A 15583-nucleotide genomic window follows, 5' to 3' on the forward strand; every position below is an offset into this window, starting at 1 on the left:
GTAAAGTCTGGGTGTCTTGCAGTTGGCTGCTTCTGTGCTGGGCCCGAGTGTAGGTGAATCCAAGAGCACAAGTTCTTTACGAGCCGTCTCTCAGTTTGCTATAGCCTTGTGGGTCTCCTGGATGTAAACCTCATTGGCCTTCGAAGCTAGATGTTTTGAGGGCTTGCCTCTCAGGTGCAGGTCTTAAAAATTTGGTGTATCCAATGTGTGTTTCAAGCCCGTCGCTCCTCATGGAGAAGCTCAGAGTTTTGAGTACTGAGGGTGGGGTTTTCAGTGAGATTGTGTCTCAGCCATTTCCACCTGCCTTGATGTGGATATTTTCTTCTTTACTCAATGTATAGGGGTCCCTCAGCTAGTTTTGGGGTTTTTTTCAGAGGAAATTGTTCCATACCTAGCTGTAGATTGTGTCTGTGGGAGGAGGTGAGTTCAGGATCTTCTTATATCACCATCTTGAACCAGTCCCATTCTTTTTTATGGGTAAATAATATTCCATTGTATGTTTATACCACATTTTGTTTATCATCTGTTGATGGGCATTTGGGTTGTTTCTACGTTTTGGTTATTGTGAATAGTGCTGCTATGAACATTCATGTGTAAGTATTATGAGTACTTGTTTTCAGTGTTTGGGGGAATATAAATACGCCTAGAATTGCTGGGTCATCGGGTAATTGTTTAACCTGTTGAGTAACTGCCAACTGTTTTCCACAGTGGGTGCAGGCTTTTACATTCCCACCAGCAATGGATGAGGGTTCCAATTTCTATACATTCTTGCCTACACTTGTTAATTTGTTTCTTTTTATTATTTTTTAATAGTCATCCTTGTGGGTGTGAAGTGGTATCTCATTGTGATTTTTGATTTGTATTTCCCTAATGACTAATGATGCTGAGCATGTTTTCATATGCTTATTGGTCATACATATATATATATATACACACACACACACACACACGCACACACATATATCTTCTTTGGAGAAGTGTCTATTCAAGTCAAGAAAATCATTTTTACAGTGTTTATTTTTAAGGGTCCTAACCTCAACTTCTTCCTGAAATATGTTTTGTTTTCCTTTCAGTGTTTTGACAAGCCTTTCTGTATTTATAAATGCACCCAAAGTTGTACTGGAGCCATAACTTTCTAGCAGATTCTGGGAGGAATTTTAGAAGCTGTCTTACAGTTGTCCTAATCTTCATTCACACCACGTGAAGGCAGCAACTGTTGAAATACACTTAGATCCCATTAGGGTACGTTTTGCTATGACATTGGAGTCTCTTAAGAGCCATTTTATCCCCGTCAGATATCGTTACTGAAAAGACAGTGCCTGGTGCTGAACATCAGTAAGAACCTTTAGGTGGTGCTCTTTGGTTAAAAACATTTATTCCTCAATCAGTTTAATACAGTAATGTGTCCCAGGAGAAAAGTGGCCTTTAAGTTTTTAGGGACTCTCCCAGGTCTGCTCAGAGCTCTCTCACCATTTCTATGGCAGAGGCTAGTAATCTGTCCCATTTCCTCCCACCCCACTTCCACAGGGTCGCCCCGACATAGACATGGAATTCTGCTCTAGAAGCAGGCTGTCAGTTGCAGAATAGCAGAGAGGGAGGAACCGATTTCCCACCTTAAAAAGCACCCCCCAGGGGGCAGGCCCAGTGGTGTAGTGATTAAGTTCGGGTGCTCTGCTTCAGCAGCCTGGGGTTCACTGGTTCAGATCCCAGGCGCAGACCTACACACCACTCTTCAAGCCATGCTGTGGCGACATCCCACAGAGAAGAACTAAAAGGACTTACAACCAGGATATACAACTAGGTACTGGGGCTTTGGGGAGGAAAAAAAAAGAGAGAAAGATTGGCAACAGATGTTAGCTCAGGGCCAATCCTCCTCACCAAAAAGCATACCTTAAAAAAAGCACCCCCAGACTGATACTCTCTCATCACCTGCTGTGAATTATCCCTCCCAAAGAAGTCCCCCATCTCTGTCCTCCGACAGAGAACCTCCATCTCTGTGGCATAGTCACATTTCTCTAGTGGGTTCACAGCTTCCCTTCCTGGCCAGGAGCTGACAACCTGTCCTGCAGCCAGCTTATCAGACTCAGGCCTCCCCCAGCCTGAAGGCTCAGGTCTCCTACCTCCTCCGGACCGGCTCTCCTGCTCTTCAGCATCCTAATTCCCCTTTGCTCATTTCCTCCCAACTCTTCACCATGTATTTCTCAACCATCTGCTCACTTCCTGGCCCCTACTTTCAGGCAAGGGTTACCTTTACTGTTATTCTGGCTCCATAGAGTTGAGGTCATTGGAGAAATTGTCCCTTATCTAACTATCCTAAGATGCACCCTCCCTGGACACAAGTGATCTACCAACTATAAATCCATACCCTCTTCCTCTGCAGTCTGAGCTCCTTGTCTCAGCCACTTCTCCCCTAATACTTAGGACCCGGCCTCAACTTTATTTCATGCCACCAAAGGAGCCCCCTCAGTTCCTTTAGAAACCTTGCAGACCTAGATTCTTCTGTCATATACCCCACTCTAAAATAAATAACCAACTTAAAAGGTTTTAAAAGATTATACTTTCCAAAGATTTTACTAAAGTATTTATTTTTTAAACAAAAATATACATTGAATCTCAGATTTACAGAATATAGAAATAATTTATCGAAAGCAATTTGCATTTTAAAATTGGTAATATTGCACCCAACAGTGTAGGTCTTTGACACTTTTGCACTGTCGACCCTTCCCACAATTTGCAAAACTGGAGAGAAATCTGAAACCGACAGAATTACACAAGCTAACTTTTTACAAAACAACCCCCAAAACTTACAATTCTGTTTATTTACAAGATAAAGAAAAGTTGTAAACTTTCCAAAATTTACTACCATGGAATAAAGAGCCATACATCCTTTTATCATACCCAGAAAACAAACTATATACACGCTGTGATTTCCTCATAGGAATTCAAAGGAACAGATATTGTGAACATTCGCAGCCTAAGGGTAAAGAACAGAATTATTGAAAACACTTGTGTATCTTCACTAGCATACTGAAACTAGTGTGTGAAAGATGGAGAATGAGAAAACCCTCTGGAAAAATAAGTTTTACCTCTGAGGGTAGTTTCCATGGTTGCCTAAAGTTATCTTCAATTTTAAGAGGATACACTGTTACTCAGCCTTAGAAATGTGGCTACCAACCTTTTCTCTCAAGACATAAGGCAAGCGAAAAAGAGTGAGGTCTCTGTTCCAGTCCCTTATAAAATACTTTTACATATAGGCAGGCACAAAGTTTGCTTTTCAAAAGAAAGCTTTGCAAAATATTCTGCAATTTATCACTGATATCCTCAGTTTTTAAAAACTATTTTTTTTTAAAAAAAGGCATAAATAATTAAATGCATCTTTTCATGACATACACAATAAATTCACTTGTACTACAGGAAGTGGCTAAGATAATATGTGATAGTAAGAGTAAACACATGTAATGTGCTATTTTAACCTAGTAGTAAACCAAAACATACCGAAACCTCGTACTTAATGCAATTGGAAGTAATTTTCCCTGATTTAATTGAATTATTAAACCGATGTGAGGAGAACGTGAAACCATGCAACCTATTATCAACCCTGAAAAAGTCATCGGACCACTTAGCTTCCAAGTTGACGAACATGCACGGATCTTCTGTCATTACCATTGTAAGCAAAGGATCTTTGTTAATAAGGTGGCCTACAAGAAAAAAGGAGAGTCTGGAAAAATCTCATTATAATTTTATAATGAAATACCATTTGAACTGAAATATGACTTTTTAAATTATGTTGTCCTAGATTGAGATTGGGTTAAAATGTTCCCTTTAAATCATAATGAGCATAAACAGTTGAATAATAGGACTCTTTATAAAAGGTGGTCTTGGCTTTGCTATTGCTTAATAGTCCAACCCAAGTAGTTTGTTATAAAGCTTATTGTCTTCAACAAGCTTGCAAATTCAATTAAAAAAAAAGTCCTGAGAGTTTTCCATAAAAAAATAGACATTTCCTTTCTTGGAAATGTGTGATTCTTTCGCGACAGACCATTTGGAGGCAAAGGCATCAGCTCTCCACAGTTCGCCTGTATTCTGCCGTCCCATCGGCTATGATGGCATCCAGGGGAGAGCGCTTCTTGCGGATGCTGCGGCCGGAGGAGATGAGGTCGGCGTAGCCCCGCTGGTGGGAGAACGCGTAGGCCGAGCGCCGCGAGGACACACCCCGGCGGAACACGTTCTGCCTCCGCTCCCACTGCTCTTCTGCTTTTAACCGCTTGCGATGCTTCTGAATCTACAGAAGGGAGACAGATGGGGCAAGCTAAAAAGAACTGGCTGAATGAAAATGAAGGGCTGTGCCGGCGGAGGACGCCTGGCCGAAAGGACGTGGACAGGCGCTAACACTGATGGGGTGCCTACCGCAGGCTTTCCCACCCCGTCTCAATTGAGGTGGGCGTCACCGGCCTCCCTTTATTGATGAGGAAATGGAGACAGAGAGCGGTTACAGTGACACTTCCAAGGTCTTGGAGCTAGAAAACGGCAAGTGAGGCTTCCCATTCACCAAAGCTAGTGCTCTTTCCAATTCATCAATCAGACCGGTACAAGTTTAAGAGAAAACTCTTTCCCTGTTGCTACTGCACAGTCTCGTCAATGGAAAAGGGAGATGTAGCAGATGCTGCTGCTTGCTTACTCTCTTTCTTTCTGATAGAAACTGAGTTTATTCAGGTACCCCCTCCGCCATACAGCCACAATCCTCCTGGAATGTAGGTGCCACCCCCAGGGATGGGACTGATTAATTTCCCTTGCTCAGTACTAGGCCAAGAAGAGGCATGTGACCTAATTCTGGCTAATGAGACCTGAGGGAAGTGTGCTGGGCCCTTCTGTGAAAAGTCCCTAGGCTCCTAAGGGAAAGCTATAGAGGAAACTTTTATCTTCCCTGGATATTGACATGTGAGGATGTGATGCCTGGAACTGCTGTAGCCCTCTTCCAGCTTCAAGATGAAGCTAATAATGAAGATGGGTGGGGGAGGTGAGGGGAGGTGACGATGACATGGAAAGAACCCCAGTCCTTTTTGATGACATTAAGTTGCTCATCAACTGAGCCTGAAGCCTGCTAATTATTATGTGAGTTGATACATTATTATTGAACCATTTTGAGCCACAGTTTTCTGTTACTTGTAACTCAAAGGATCCTGCTACAAGAAGTGACATTTTTCTTTAAATGAAGAAAGAAAAAAACCCAACCTATTTGTATGGCAAAATGTTAATACTGTAATTGTTAAATAGAGAGGATAGATATATGGGGTGTCATTATACTATTCTCCCTTTTTATGTTTGATAATTTTTGTAATAAAAAGCAAGCCAACAAAAATGCCAAGCCCAAAAGACTTTTTTGCAAAATGAAGTTAAAAGAGAAGTCGTCATAAAAATGTTCATACCAAACTTTTCAAGAGATTAAAATTTTGCAAGAAAGCTACTTTTGGGAAATGCTTTGATTTCTGTGAGGGGCACTCAGAGTTAGGAGAGGACTATATTTTTTTCTATACCTTATCACTTTCTGATGGCCAAATGGTCATTGACAGGAAACGTATGGCAACAACGGGCAGTAAGCACACTGCAGCGGTCAAAATGATGGTCAACCAGATATACGGCTGTCTCAGAGCATTTGAAGCTGTGCCTGTAAAAAAACATGGAGAATGAGTCACAGTGGTCCTTTCATCCTGAGGGCACAGTTCATATTCCATAATCCATCAGTGGATTATCTATGGTAAAGTTTTACAAGCAATTTGCCCTCCCCAAAACAGCCCATCACAGCTCAAGGAATGAACATTTTAAAATCAGACTGAGCAAAGCAAAATTAGGTAGGTAAATTCTTTGGAACAAGGCAAGTGTATATATGTGAACAAATAAATAAAGAAAAAAGAAAGTGCGTTTGTTGACATTGCATTGATTAAAAATGCAAAATTAGGTACTCTATTACTTCTGAATTTTTTCAGGAACTTGAAAAAAAAGAACTTTCCAATTTATTGTTCTGGTTTGAATCTCCAAATACTAACAACTGGCACTGCCATTTGTGTGACAGGACTTGTAGTAGATGTTTTATACAAATCATGCCATTTAATCTTTAGTTCTGAGAGATGAGTATTAACTGTCTTTACCACGTAAGGAAATTGAGCTGTGGAAAAATAAAGGAATTAGCCCAAAGTAACAGAAACAGTTATGGCATCTCCTGAATTAAAACCCACATCTGTCTGACTAGAGTCAGGCTTTTTCCACTGCAATGCAGCTTCTAGTTTTTTTATGTCAGAGGAAGTAACAATTCCATTCTATAATACAATCAGGTAATCATATATACTACTCAATTTTAAAACTACAGCCAAATTTGTCACAATATTTTCTGCACTTACACTCTAAGTTTATAAAAATAATGGCATCTTTAAAATGTAGTTTTTACACTGCTAAATGTGTATGGGTTTAAAAAACACTCCCTTTGGGAATATTTGAAGTAGCTGGGCACTAAGTCTTTAAAACAGAGTCAGTAAAGAAAAACATAATCACAAAAAAATGAGCTCAATCTCAGGAGGAAAAGGGTTACCAAAGCAACTGGCTTTTACAATCCAATGCTAATTATTAAAAAACCTATGGAAGGGCTGGCACTGTGGCTGAATGGTTAGAGTTCCACGCACTCTGCTTCAGCAGCCCGGCTTTGCAGGTTGGGATCCAGGTGTGGACCTACTCTACTCATCAGCCATGCTGTGGAGGCATCCCACATATAAAATAGAGGAAGATTGGCACAGATGTTAGCTCAGGGTGAATCTTCCTCAGCAAAAAAAAAAACCCCTAGAAACAACCCTAATCTTTTTTAGGGAAACAAGTTTATGGGGATTTTTTTTTCCATTGTGAATCCAAACTACTCTATTCAAAATAAGAAGTTCATAAACTCCAATTCATGATACTTATTTATAATATTTATGATATCAGTTCGAATTCATCCCAGCATCTGTCAATTTGTCATATATTTTATACAGTGTAAACTATAGTCATGAGTCTCTTAACGACAGGGATACGTTCTGAGAAATGCATCATTAGGCAATTTCGTGGTTGTGCAAACATCACAGTGTACTTACACAAACCTAGATGGTAGAGCCTACTACATACCTAGGCTATATGGTACTAATCTTATGGCACCTCTGTGTATATGTGGTCCGTCATTGACTAAAATATTGTTCTATGGTGCATTACTGTATTTTGTGTTCTATAAGTTTACTAATTGCCCTGCATACATATTTCCAATGATGTAGTCTACTTTTAAGTTCTAGAATTCCATTATATGGGATTCATAGTTTGATCAGCTAATTGATATTCTTAGGTCTTTGGGTTATTTCCATTTTTTAAAAAACAATTAGAAATATTGTGGTAGTATGATCTTTGTATAGATTACCATTCCAAAATTTGGTGTGTTTTATTTTAGGGTATTTTCTCCAAGTGGAAATAATAGGGTCAAAATGTACGAAAGATTTCATTGTTCATTATGTATTTCCAGATAGTGTTTTGGAAAAATTAAACTATGGTATAGTGCTACCAGCAATACATGTATTCTCAATTTTCCAATAACCTGTCAATATTAGGTTTTATGGGAGGAAAAGAAAAGCTTTTATCTAACTTAGCAGATGCACAATTATATGTGAAGGTTATTTTAATTTTCTTTCCTCCCATCACATTACCACCTTCCAACCCACCACCACCATTCAATTTCCAGTCAGGACATTAAGTTTCACCAGCAATAATTCATACCTTGTATGTTCTGACTTACCCAGAAGTTATGTCAGAATTTAAACTAATGATATTTTTTGGTACATTTATTTTTGGAATTTAGATAATACTAACCTGTAAACGTAAATGCGGATGGCAGGAGAACGTGTATTCCAGCACTATGAAAGTCAAACATGATGCCAAAATAAAGTGCAATGCTTCCAAAAATTGAAAAAGCGTTCACAAAAGTCCAATAAGAAGTATCCAAGCCAATCTGTTGGGAAAGCAGAGAAGAACAGAGCACTCACTTTGGGGACTTAGCAAGAAATAAAAGATTTAAGGATTCTGAAAATAGAATTCAATAATCTAGGCACGATTTGGCTTGAATACTGAACGATCAGAAACTATCCTTGGCTCAGGCAAGAAGTAGGAATGTGCTTGGTGTAAGGGGTGAAAACAGCATTTGTATTTGGTAAGGTGGCAGAGGCTCAGCTGCAGGGAGAATGGGAGGCAGGTGGGTGTGCACGCTGGTCTGTGTACAGAAATACATGTACCTACAGACACTGAAAACAGGCGACGAAAGGCACATACCTGGAAATTGACCGTGATTATAAGAGCAGAGGCAATTGTGACAGCAAAAGATTGGTAGTCTGAAGGCGCCTCTCCATCCTGTCCCACAGTTTGCAGATAAGCTCCAAAAGGTATGAAGAAGAGGACCATCGATGTTAGAATCCCATGCAGCAAGCTTATGAAGAATCTCTTATAGTTGAACAGTAAGTCTCTTTGTCCCACAACATATAAGGCAGGGAATCGAAGGCTCAGTTTGTCACTCACATCCTTGAAGGGAAAACACAATCAGAGCTGTGTACCATCCATCAGGATGAAAGAACTCAGAGAGATGCTACAACTTATTTCTCACGAAGAGTTTCAGCTTGGTAAGTCCTGAATAGTTTCAGCATGCAGGGATCAACCACATTACTTTAGTCCACCATTAATTGATATTTAATTCAGAGTGGGACTAGGGAGAAGTATTATTATTTTGCTACTTATGGAAAGAAAGCAAATTAGTAATGTCAAACAAATATAGGGAGGCTATTTTTACCTCCTGAGAGAATATATAGTTTCTAATTCTTTGGGAAAGTATTTTCACATACATGTTGAGGAGTTAATTCCAAATTATTCTTTTTATTCATTAAAGCATTTTCTCTAAGAATTATTACTAGATAATATGTGAACTAATTTGGGAATTAAACATAAATTTTGGAACGTGTTAAAATAATTTACTTTTTTAAAATGAGTAAGTTATTATTATAGAGACATACTATACAGTCAGACAAGAAAGTTTTTGTCCAAAAGGAGGATAATAAACTCTTTTGTCAATGAATTCAACCCAGGCACAAAAGTCCTTTTTTTTTTTAAGATTGGCACCTGAGCTAACAACTGTTGCCAATCATTTTTTTTTTCTGCTTTTTCTCCCCAAATCTCCCCCAGTACATAGTTGTGCATATATATTTTTTAGTTGTGGGTCCTTCTAGTTGTGGCATGTGGGACGCCACCTCAGTGTGGCCTGATGAGCGGTGCCATGTCCACGCCCAGGATCCGAACCAGGGAAACTCTGGGCCATGGAAACAGAGCATGCGAACTTAACCATTCAGCCACGGGGCCGGCCCCAAAAGTCCTCTCTTTTTACTATAGGAAGCACAGCAGTTACTCTTGTTGCCTGACAACAGAAATATAATAGAGTTTACTCAGAATGAAGTCAAAACCAAAAGAACTGAAACAATTGCTTTTAACTTCTCTAAGAGGTGCTCAGTCTGTCCTGAAGTGTCCCTGTCAGCACGAGGCTCCTACCTGGTCAAGCAGCCCCATGAGGAGCACAGGCAGGCTGGAGTACAGCACGTTGTAGAGGGTGATGAACCAGTCTTCGTACGCCGTCTGTGAGGAGATTACAGAGTCTCTGTGTCAGCAACCAAGACATAGCACCAGCCTAGTCGATATGCATTCATCTGCTCTTCAAAGCAGGGACGACCCCAAGCTGAGTGGTGGCTTCTCCTGCCAGTGTAAACACCCCTCAGCTACACCTGCAGCCGGCATGAATTTGGTTCTATGCAATGGGCAGAATCAAAGAATGAAACTAAATTTCCCCCTCTAGGAAGTGGAGGAATATGCTCCAGAAAGTTTTTGGAAAAGGAGTCTGCTCTATTTGAATAATACTGGATTCGTCCATTTTTATGTCCCTTTAATAATGAATTGGAAGACATAAAACTAGCTCAGGAGCACCATTCAAAGTTTCTTCACTTTGAGCAAGTCCAGCATTTCCATTTAAACATTTTGTAAAGCAGAATTTGACTGAATATGAGAAATATGCTTCTGAAAGGGCTAAGCGAGGCTATGCACACCCAAGTCCTCAGGGTAGGATACAGGAAGAGGGCTCAGTCAGCACTAACAGTTACATACAGTCCTGTGGAGACAGGAGGAAGGCCTCACCGGCTCAGAGTTGCCCCTGGCCCCTGTTTCTGAGCATCAGAGAGGTTTGGACAACCACAGGCGCTGACTTAGGTTCATTTTTTACTAATGATATTTTTCTGCTGTATCACCATTTTAACATAGTAAATATGCCCCCCATGTCCATTTCAGCAAAAAATAAAAATTTAAAAAGCCCAGTAAACGGAAACATGATAATAGATCTATGATCATCCAAAATTTATATAATTCCTTGAGCTGTGGTCACCACATAATTTTATACTTTCAAAGTTGAACAATTTGTTATCACTATTCTTAATAACAAGGTAACTTGGAAAAAATACATAAGGTGAGAGCAAAGACACATAAACAAAAGCCAGTAGACCAGGAACAAATTTCACCTTTTAAAAGGCAACATAAAATATTTTTAAAGCATCAGAAATATTTTGGAAAAGTAATCTCTAATCTGAATTAATCTATGCCTCAACTATTAAGAGAGAGAACACCAAAACTGCAAATCAAATCAAATCAATTAATTAATGATGATGTTATATTACCTGTGCAGAGTACCCATTGAAGAAGGAGTACCAGAAGTGAACCAAAGTAAATGCAAAGTTTTTATAAAAGAAGTATCGTAGGAACTTGCACATCCTTATGTAAGACCACCGGCCATGCACCAGCAGCAGTCTCTGCAGGTATCTGAACTGAGCAAAGGAATAGTCACTTGACATGACGGCTTGCATACCTTCTTGTCCACTTATTCCAACACCAATGTGGGCAGCTATGGGGCAGAGGGAGAAGATACTGTGAATCATAAGCCTATTTTAAGACAAAACATTGAGATGATAAAAATGTTTCCATAGCAAAACAAAGAACAAAGGCAGACATTGATGGAACAATAAATATGAAAACTCCTGCTCTCTATCCCCCACCCCCAGTTTCTGAACTCAAAGGCAGAGGTACAAGTTGCTAAACAGAGCACATGGTTGGGCCTCCATAAATGTGAACGGATCTCAGGTGGGTGGTGAATTCCATTTGGATTATCTGCTCAGCTCTTAAGCTATCTTTCCCACCCACAGGGTGAGCCCCAGGCACCCACATGAACTGTGTTTCCCTGCCTTCCTGGGCACAGCTGAATCAGCCCTGAGCAGATACGTAATCTGAGGTAGATACTACGAATTGGCTCTCTCAACCTTCACTCCATCCTTGTTCTAACTGGAGAGGTGGGGAAGCAAATAAAAGCCCTACGTTGTCCAGACTCCCTGGCAGCTAGAGTCTCTTTGTGATTTAAGTTCCACTGTTTCTTCCTACTTGTGACTTAGAAGCAGAAGTGAATTGAAGTCCAGCATCACTTCCCTTTTTGGCATTTCTGCAGCAGAGTTCATATCCATTGTCCAGTTGCCAGATGTTGGTAGACAACTGCAAAGCCTTCTCAATTGAAAAGCTCTTCAGAGGACCCTCAAAGCTAGAAGCTCCTCTGGTGAGTGACCCAGACATTAGACACTCTGCTTCTTCAGTCCATCCAGAGCTTTTATGAGCACCCAGCCCCCTGTATTAATCATTTCCTGCTTCAAGTACCTGAAGGTGTCTGTTTCCTGTATTACACTCTGATTGATAGAAAACTCAAGCTGGGCCAGTCAGTCTCTCTCTCAGCATCTGGAATTAGGATTTGGGTGTTTGTGTTTGGAACTTTAACATGTAAATTACTGAGGTATGGCATGGATATATTTCTTTCTGAGGGGTTCTGAGAGGCAGAGAAATAAAGTAACCCAGAGACAAGGAGAGAGAGACAGACAGACACTGGGTTCCTGGTGCAGTTTCAAGTCCTGGTTCCAGCATCTTCTCAGGCCTGGTTTCTTGGGCAGCATGGGACATATTTGTAGCTTTTAAAATAAATTTAGTTTTGTCATAAGTTAGCTTTGGTTGTTCTCCAACACATATAATCAAAAGTTTTAACTAAGATACTATTAAACTTTCAAAGGCTTATTCATGGCCCACCATGACTTTAAGGCATGCAATTTTTTGCAGGAGGGAAAGCTTCCAGGATGGATAAAAATGAAAAGACAATTCCATCCATCCTTCCAATAGTCATTAAATCACATTTTCGACTTAGAGAATTACGAATTTTGTCTAGGTCTTAAAAGTCATGAAAGTGAAGACAGATATTGAGATGATTTAGAGAACATATGCTGGAGAACACAACCTATTATTACTCAGACCCTGAGAAGTCACTGCCAACTCAGCAGAGTTTCCAACTAAAAGAAGCTCCAAAAATCCCGCCCCAGTTGCAGAACACAAGGTCTGGCAAATTCAAAACACAGCACAGCAACTTGTCCAAACCTAAGTTTTCAATAACACTTTGCAATTCTCAAAAACAGAATAAATTGCATCTCATTCAATATTTATGACCGATTTCAAAACACACAAATACTAATGACTAGTTGTGGTTGCCAAACTGCTCTTTCCACCAAACCATGGCCTTCTTTCCTGAACAAGCAACGGAGGGAAATGTGGCGATTCTGCTGGAGCCAAGGAACAGGAAACACTGCCACGGGCCCTGGCATCCATTCCAACCTTTCTGCTGAGCAGACCAAGGACAGTATGTGCAATGAACACTGTCGCAGTTCACAGGTGATTCAAGGCAACTGAACAAATGCACTTTATAAGGCCACACTGTTTTTTCCCAAAAATCTAAATATAGGCACCTAGACTTTCCAGAAGTTCCAAATGTGGTTTCAGATGCCTCATTGGTAGGCTCCTTCATAATTCCTTAACAAACCCATCATTTCCTCAAGGCTTTCTGCCTCAGTCTCACCTCTCACATGCTGCTTGTTCATTCTTAGGGTTTTAGACCAACAAACAAAACACCCACCAGCCAGTAGACATCTTTAGGCACAAGAGAGGGGGAGGGTAGCTTATGCGAGTCCTTAGATCCTCGCTGGGCACAAAAATGTGGTGGGTTGCAAGGCCCTCCACTTCTACTGGAGAACACTGCTAAACATGAAACATGTTAGCAAATGGTCAGATTCTTTTTGACACTTAAATTTCACTCTACTTCTTTATAAACAACAAACAATTTCTTTCTGTATAATGTTCTTGATGCTGTTGAAAGAGATGATAGTTGAAAGAGATTAAAGTACAAATAGGCACTAACAATACTTGGATAAAGCTACTGACTTCCAAAGAGACCTCAGAGATTCCTTGATTTGTGTGCCAAATGGATGCTCTGTAGTTTATATATAAAAGCACTTGCCACACAACAGAGCTTAATAAAATTGTTAAGACAACTTAAGAAAAACAAGTCTCTATAAAGTTATCTATTTTGACTTTTTGTGATCCTTTTCACTATCAGCTGGTGAACTCAGAGGAAGAAAAATATTTTCAAGTCCAAGTTATATAATCAGATGGTAAATCTGCAAGGTAATGGCCCCCCAATCCAACATCTAGAAGTCTACATTATAACTGAATAAAAATAATGTTTGAGTTCCTTGCCCTTAAGGATACACAATGGAAAATAAACTAGTACTGGCTACAGAGGTAAGAAGCAGATCTAATTCTGAGCAAGAAACGTCATTTGTATGGTAGGACGAGCATGTGCAAAACAGAGTGGAGAGGAATTAAGCTGGCAGTGGCGACAGACGTACTCATGATAAGGAAGAAGACGTACATCATAGAGCTGACTCCTGCTGAGGAAGAAAAGTTGGAATATTCTCTATATCAAGGAGGAGGAAGATACTCTAAGAAAAGAAAGAGACAGATGCATGAGTTACAAAAATAGGCTGAATTAAAACCTAGTTATACATAATGCATTTAAACCACCCAGCACCACAGGACATGCGCATACACTGTAGTCATGTAACAGTTCATCTTAACAATATCACAAAGCTGTAGGTGACGTCGGACACAATTTTCTTGTTTTCAGATGAGAAAACAGGCCCGAGCATAAGACCAAGGTGACACAGTATGTTGGCAGTAAGATGAGGACAAGTGTTTAGGTCTCACTAGTTTGGGCATTTTCCTTACAAGATACTCCCTAATAGTAGTATAGAGAGAAAAAAAGGACCAGGATTCAGACATGTTGATGAGGGTTTGCATCTGCCTGCTTTAATTCCAGCACAACTGTAGTTCTGCATGATAGGACTCAGTCCTTTAATTTGTGGGAACCTAGGGTCCTCCAATCAGCAAAACAACCCTTGGCAGTCTTCTGGGGAGGTCAGGAGGATGGAGCTCTGCTTCAATGCCAAAGATGTCACCGAGCTCAGCCTAGTTCACCCAATGGGGAAGTTCTAACAGATCTACCAAAGGCAAGAAAGCCCCACAGAAAGACCCTTAGGTGAGGGAGAATAACATTCCCAAAACAAACACCAGGGAGAGTTCAACAATTTATGCCAAGCTCAGCAGAATTTTTAACAAAACTCATTAAATAGCAAGATTTTTAATAAGCCCCAAAGAAATATGGGAGGAGAAGCAGCAAGAGGAAAAAAAAATCCAAACATTTGTAAAAAGAAGGAAACAAAGAAGGATCAATTCTCCCATATGGAACTCGTCTTCTACTTGGCATTCTATGAATAGCCCTGCCATGCCTGCTCTTTCCTACTGGAAGGACTGTAAACCTCCTGAGGGCAGGGTCACAGGTGTACCCATCATGGTTAAGTACCTTTATTAAATGTCTGCTTTATGAAAGCTTAAGCAATGAAATCTGAAAAAACTACCCCCAAAAACGTTCCTGCCGTTTCTTCTCTTAGCAAGTCAGGTTGCACTGGCTGCCTGCACGAGACTCACTTTTGATCATGTTGACGTCATTGGCCCCGTCTCCGATCGCCAGTGTGATGGCTTTCTTGTACCTCTTCACCAGGTCCACCACCATCGCCTTCTGCTTGGGGGTGACCCGGCAGCAGATGACTGCGCTGCACTCGCAGGCCAGATCCACAAAGTTCTGCTGCTGCTGCTCTTTTTTAGCTTCCAGCCTCCTTTTACTTTGCGTCCGCATTCGTCTTTCTTCTTCTGTCCTGGGGAACTTCAGCTTCAGAATCTTACTTCTTTTGGTCTTTTTCTCTAGAAGAATCTCATTCTATGAAGTCAGAGAGGGAAAGGATTAAACCATTTTGGTTTTTCTATCAAGAATACCATTCCCAAGACTTTGATTATGTGAAGGATAATTCTTGGGTTATATCATTGATTATATTGTTCTGATTATACAACATACTTACTATAAAAATTTAGAAAATACAACAATGTACAAAGAAGAAAATTAAAATTATCCACTAATTGATAAACCAGGTGTAGGCACTGTTGCCAGTTTGGTATAATTCCTTTCATATATCTTATAACAAGTCTCAAACTTGGGAAATCACACTATCATTTATAGACCAAGATCTTC

The 15583-nt window shown here is 40.2% G+C and overlaps 1 protein-coding gene across 3 annotated transcripts in view; it reads right to left on the minus strand.

Moving 5' to 3' along the window:
* Positions 1-2552: 2552 nt before the first annotated feature.
* Positions 2553-15583, minus strand: part of ATP8B1 (ATPase phospholipid transporting 8B1) — a 111790-nt gene continuing 98759 nt past the window's right edge. For all 3 annotated transcript variants that reach the window (XM_070627730.1, XM_070627732.1, XM_070627731.1), the window contains 7 exons: positions 14986-15274; positions 10761-10984; positions 9592-9675; positions 8332-8577; positions 7876-8014; positions 5535-5665; positions 2553-4282 (listed from right to left, as the gene is read on the minus strand). In XM_070627730.1, the coding sequence (XP_070483831.1) occupies positions 4058-4282; positions 5535-5665; positions 7876-8014; positions 8332-8577; positions 9592-9675; positions 10761-10984; positions 14986-15274 (1338 nt within the window). In that variant the 3' untranslated portion in view covers positions 2553-4057. The remainder of the gene's footprint in view (positions 4283-5534; positions 5666-7875; positions 8015-8331; positions 8578-9591; positions 9676-10760; positions 10985-14985; positions 15275-15583) is intronic.

This window comes from Equus przewalskii, chromosome 7, assembly GCF_037783145.1.
Source record: "Equus przewalskii isolate Varuska chromosome 7, EquPr2, whole genome shotgun sequence".
NCBI classification, from domain to species: domain Eukaryota; kingdom Metazoa; phylum Chordata; class Mammalia; order Perissodactyla; family Equidae; genus Equus; species Equus przewalskii.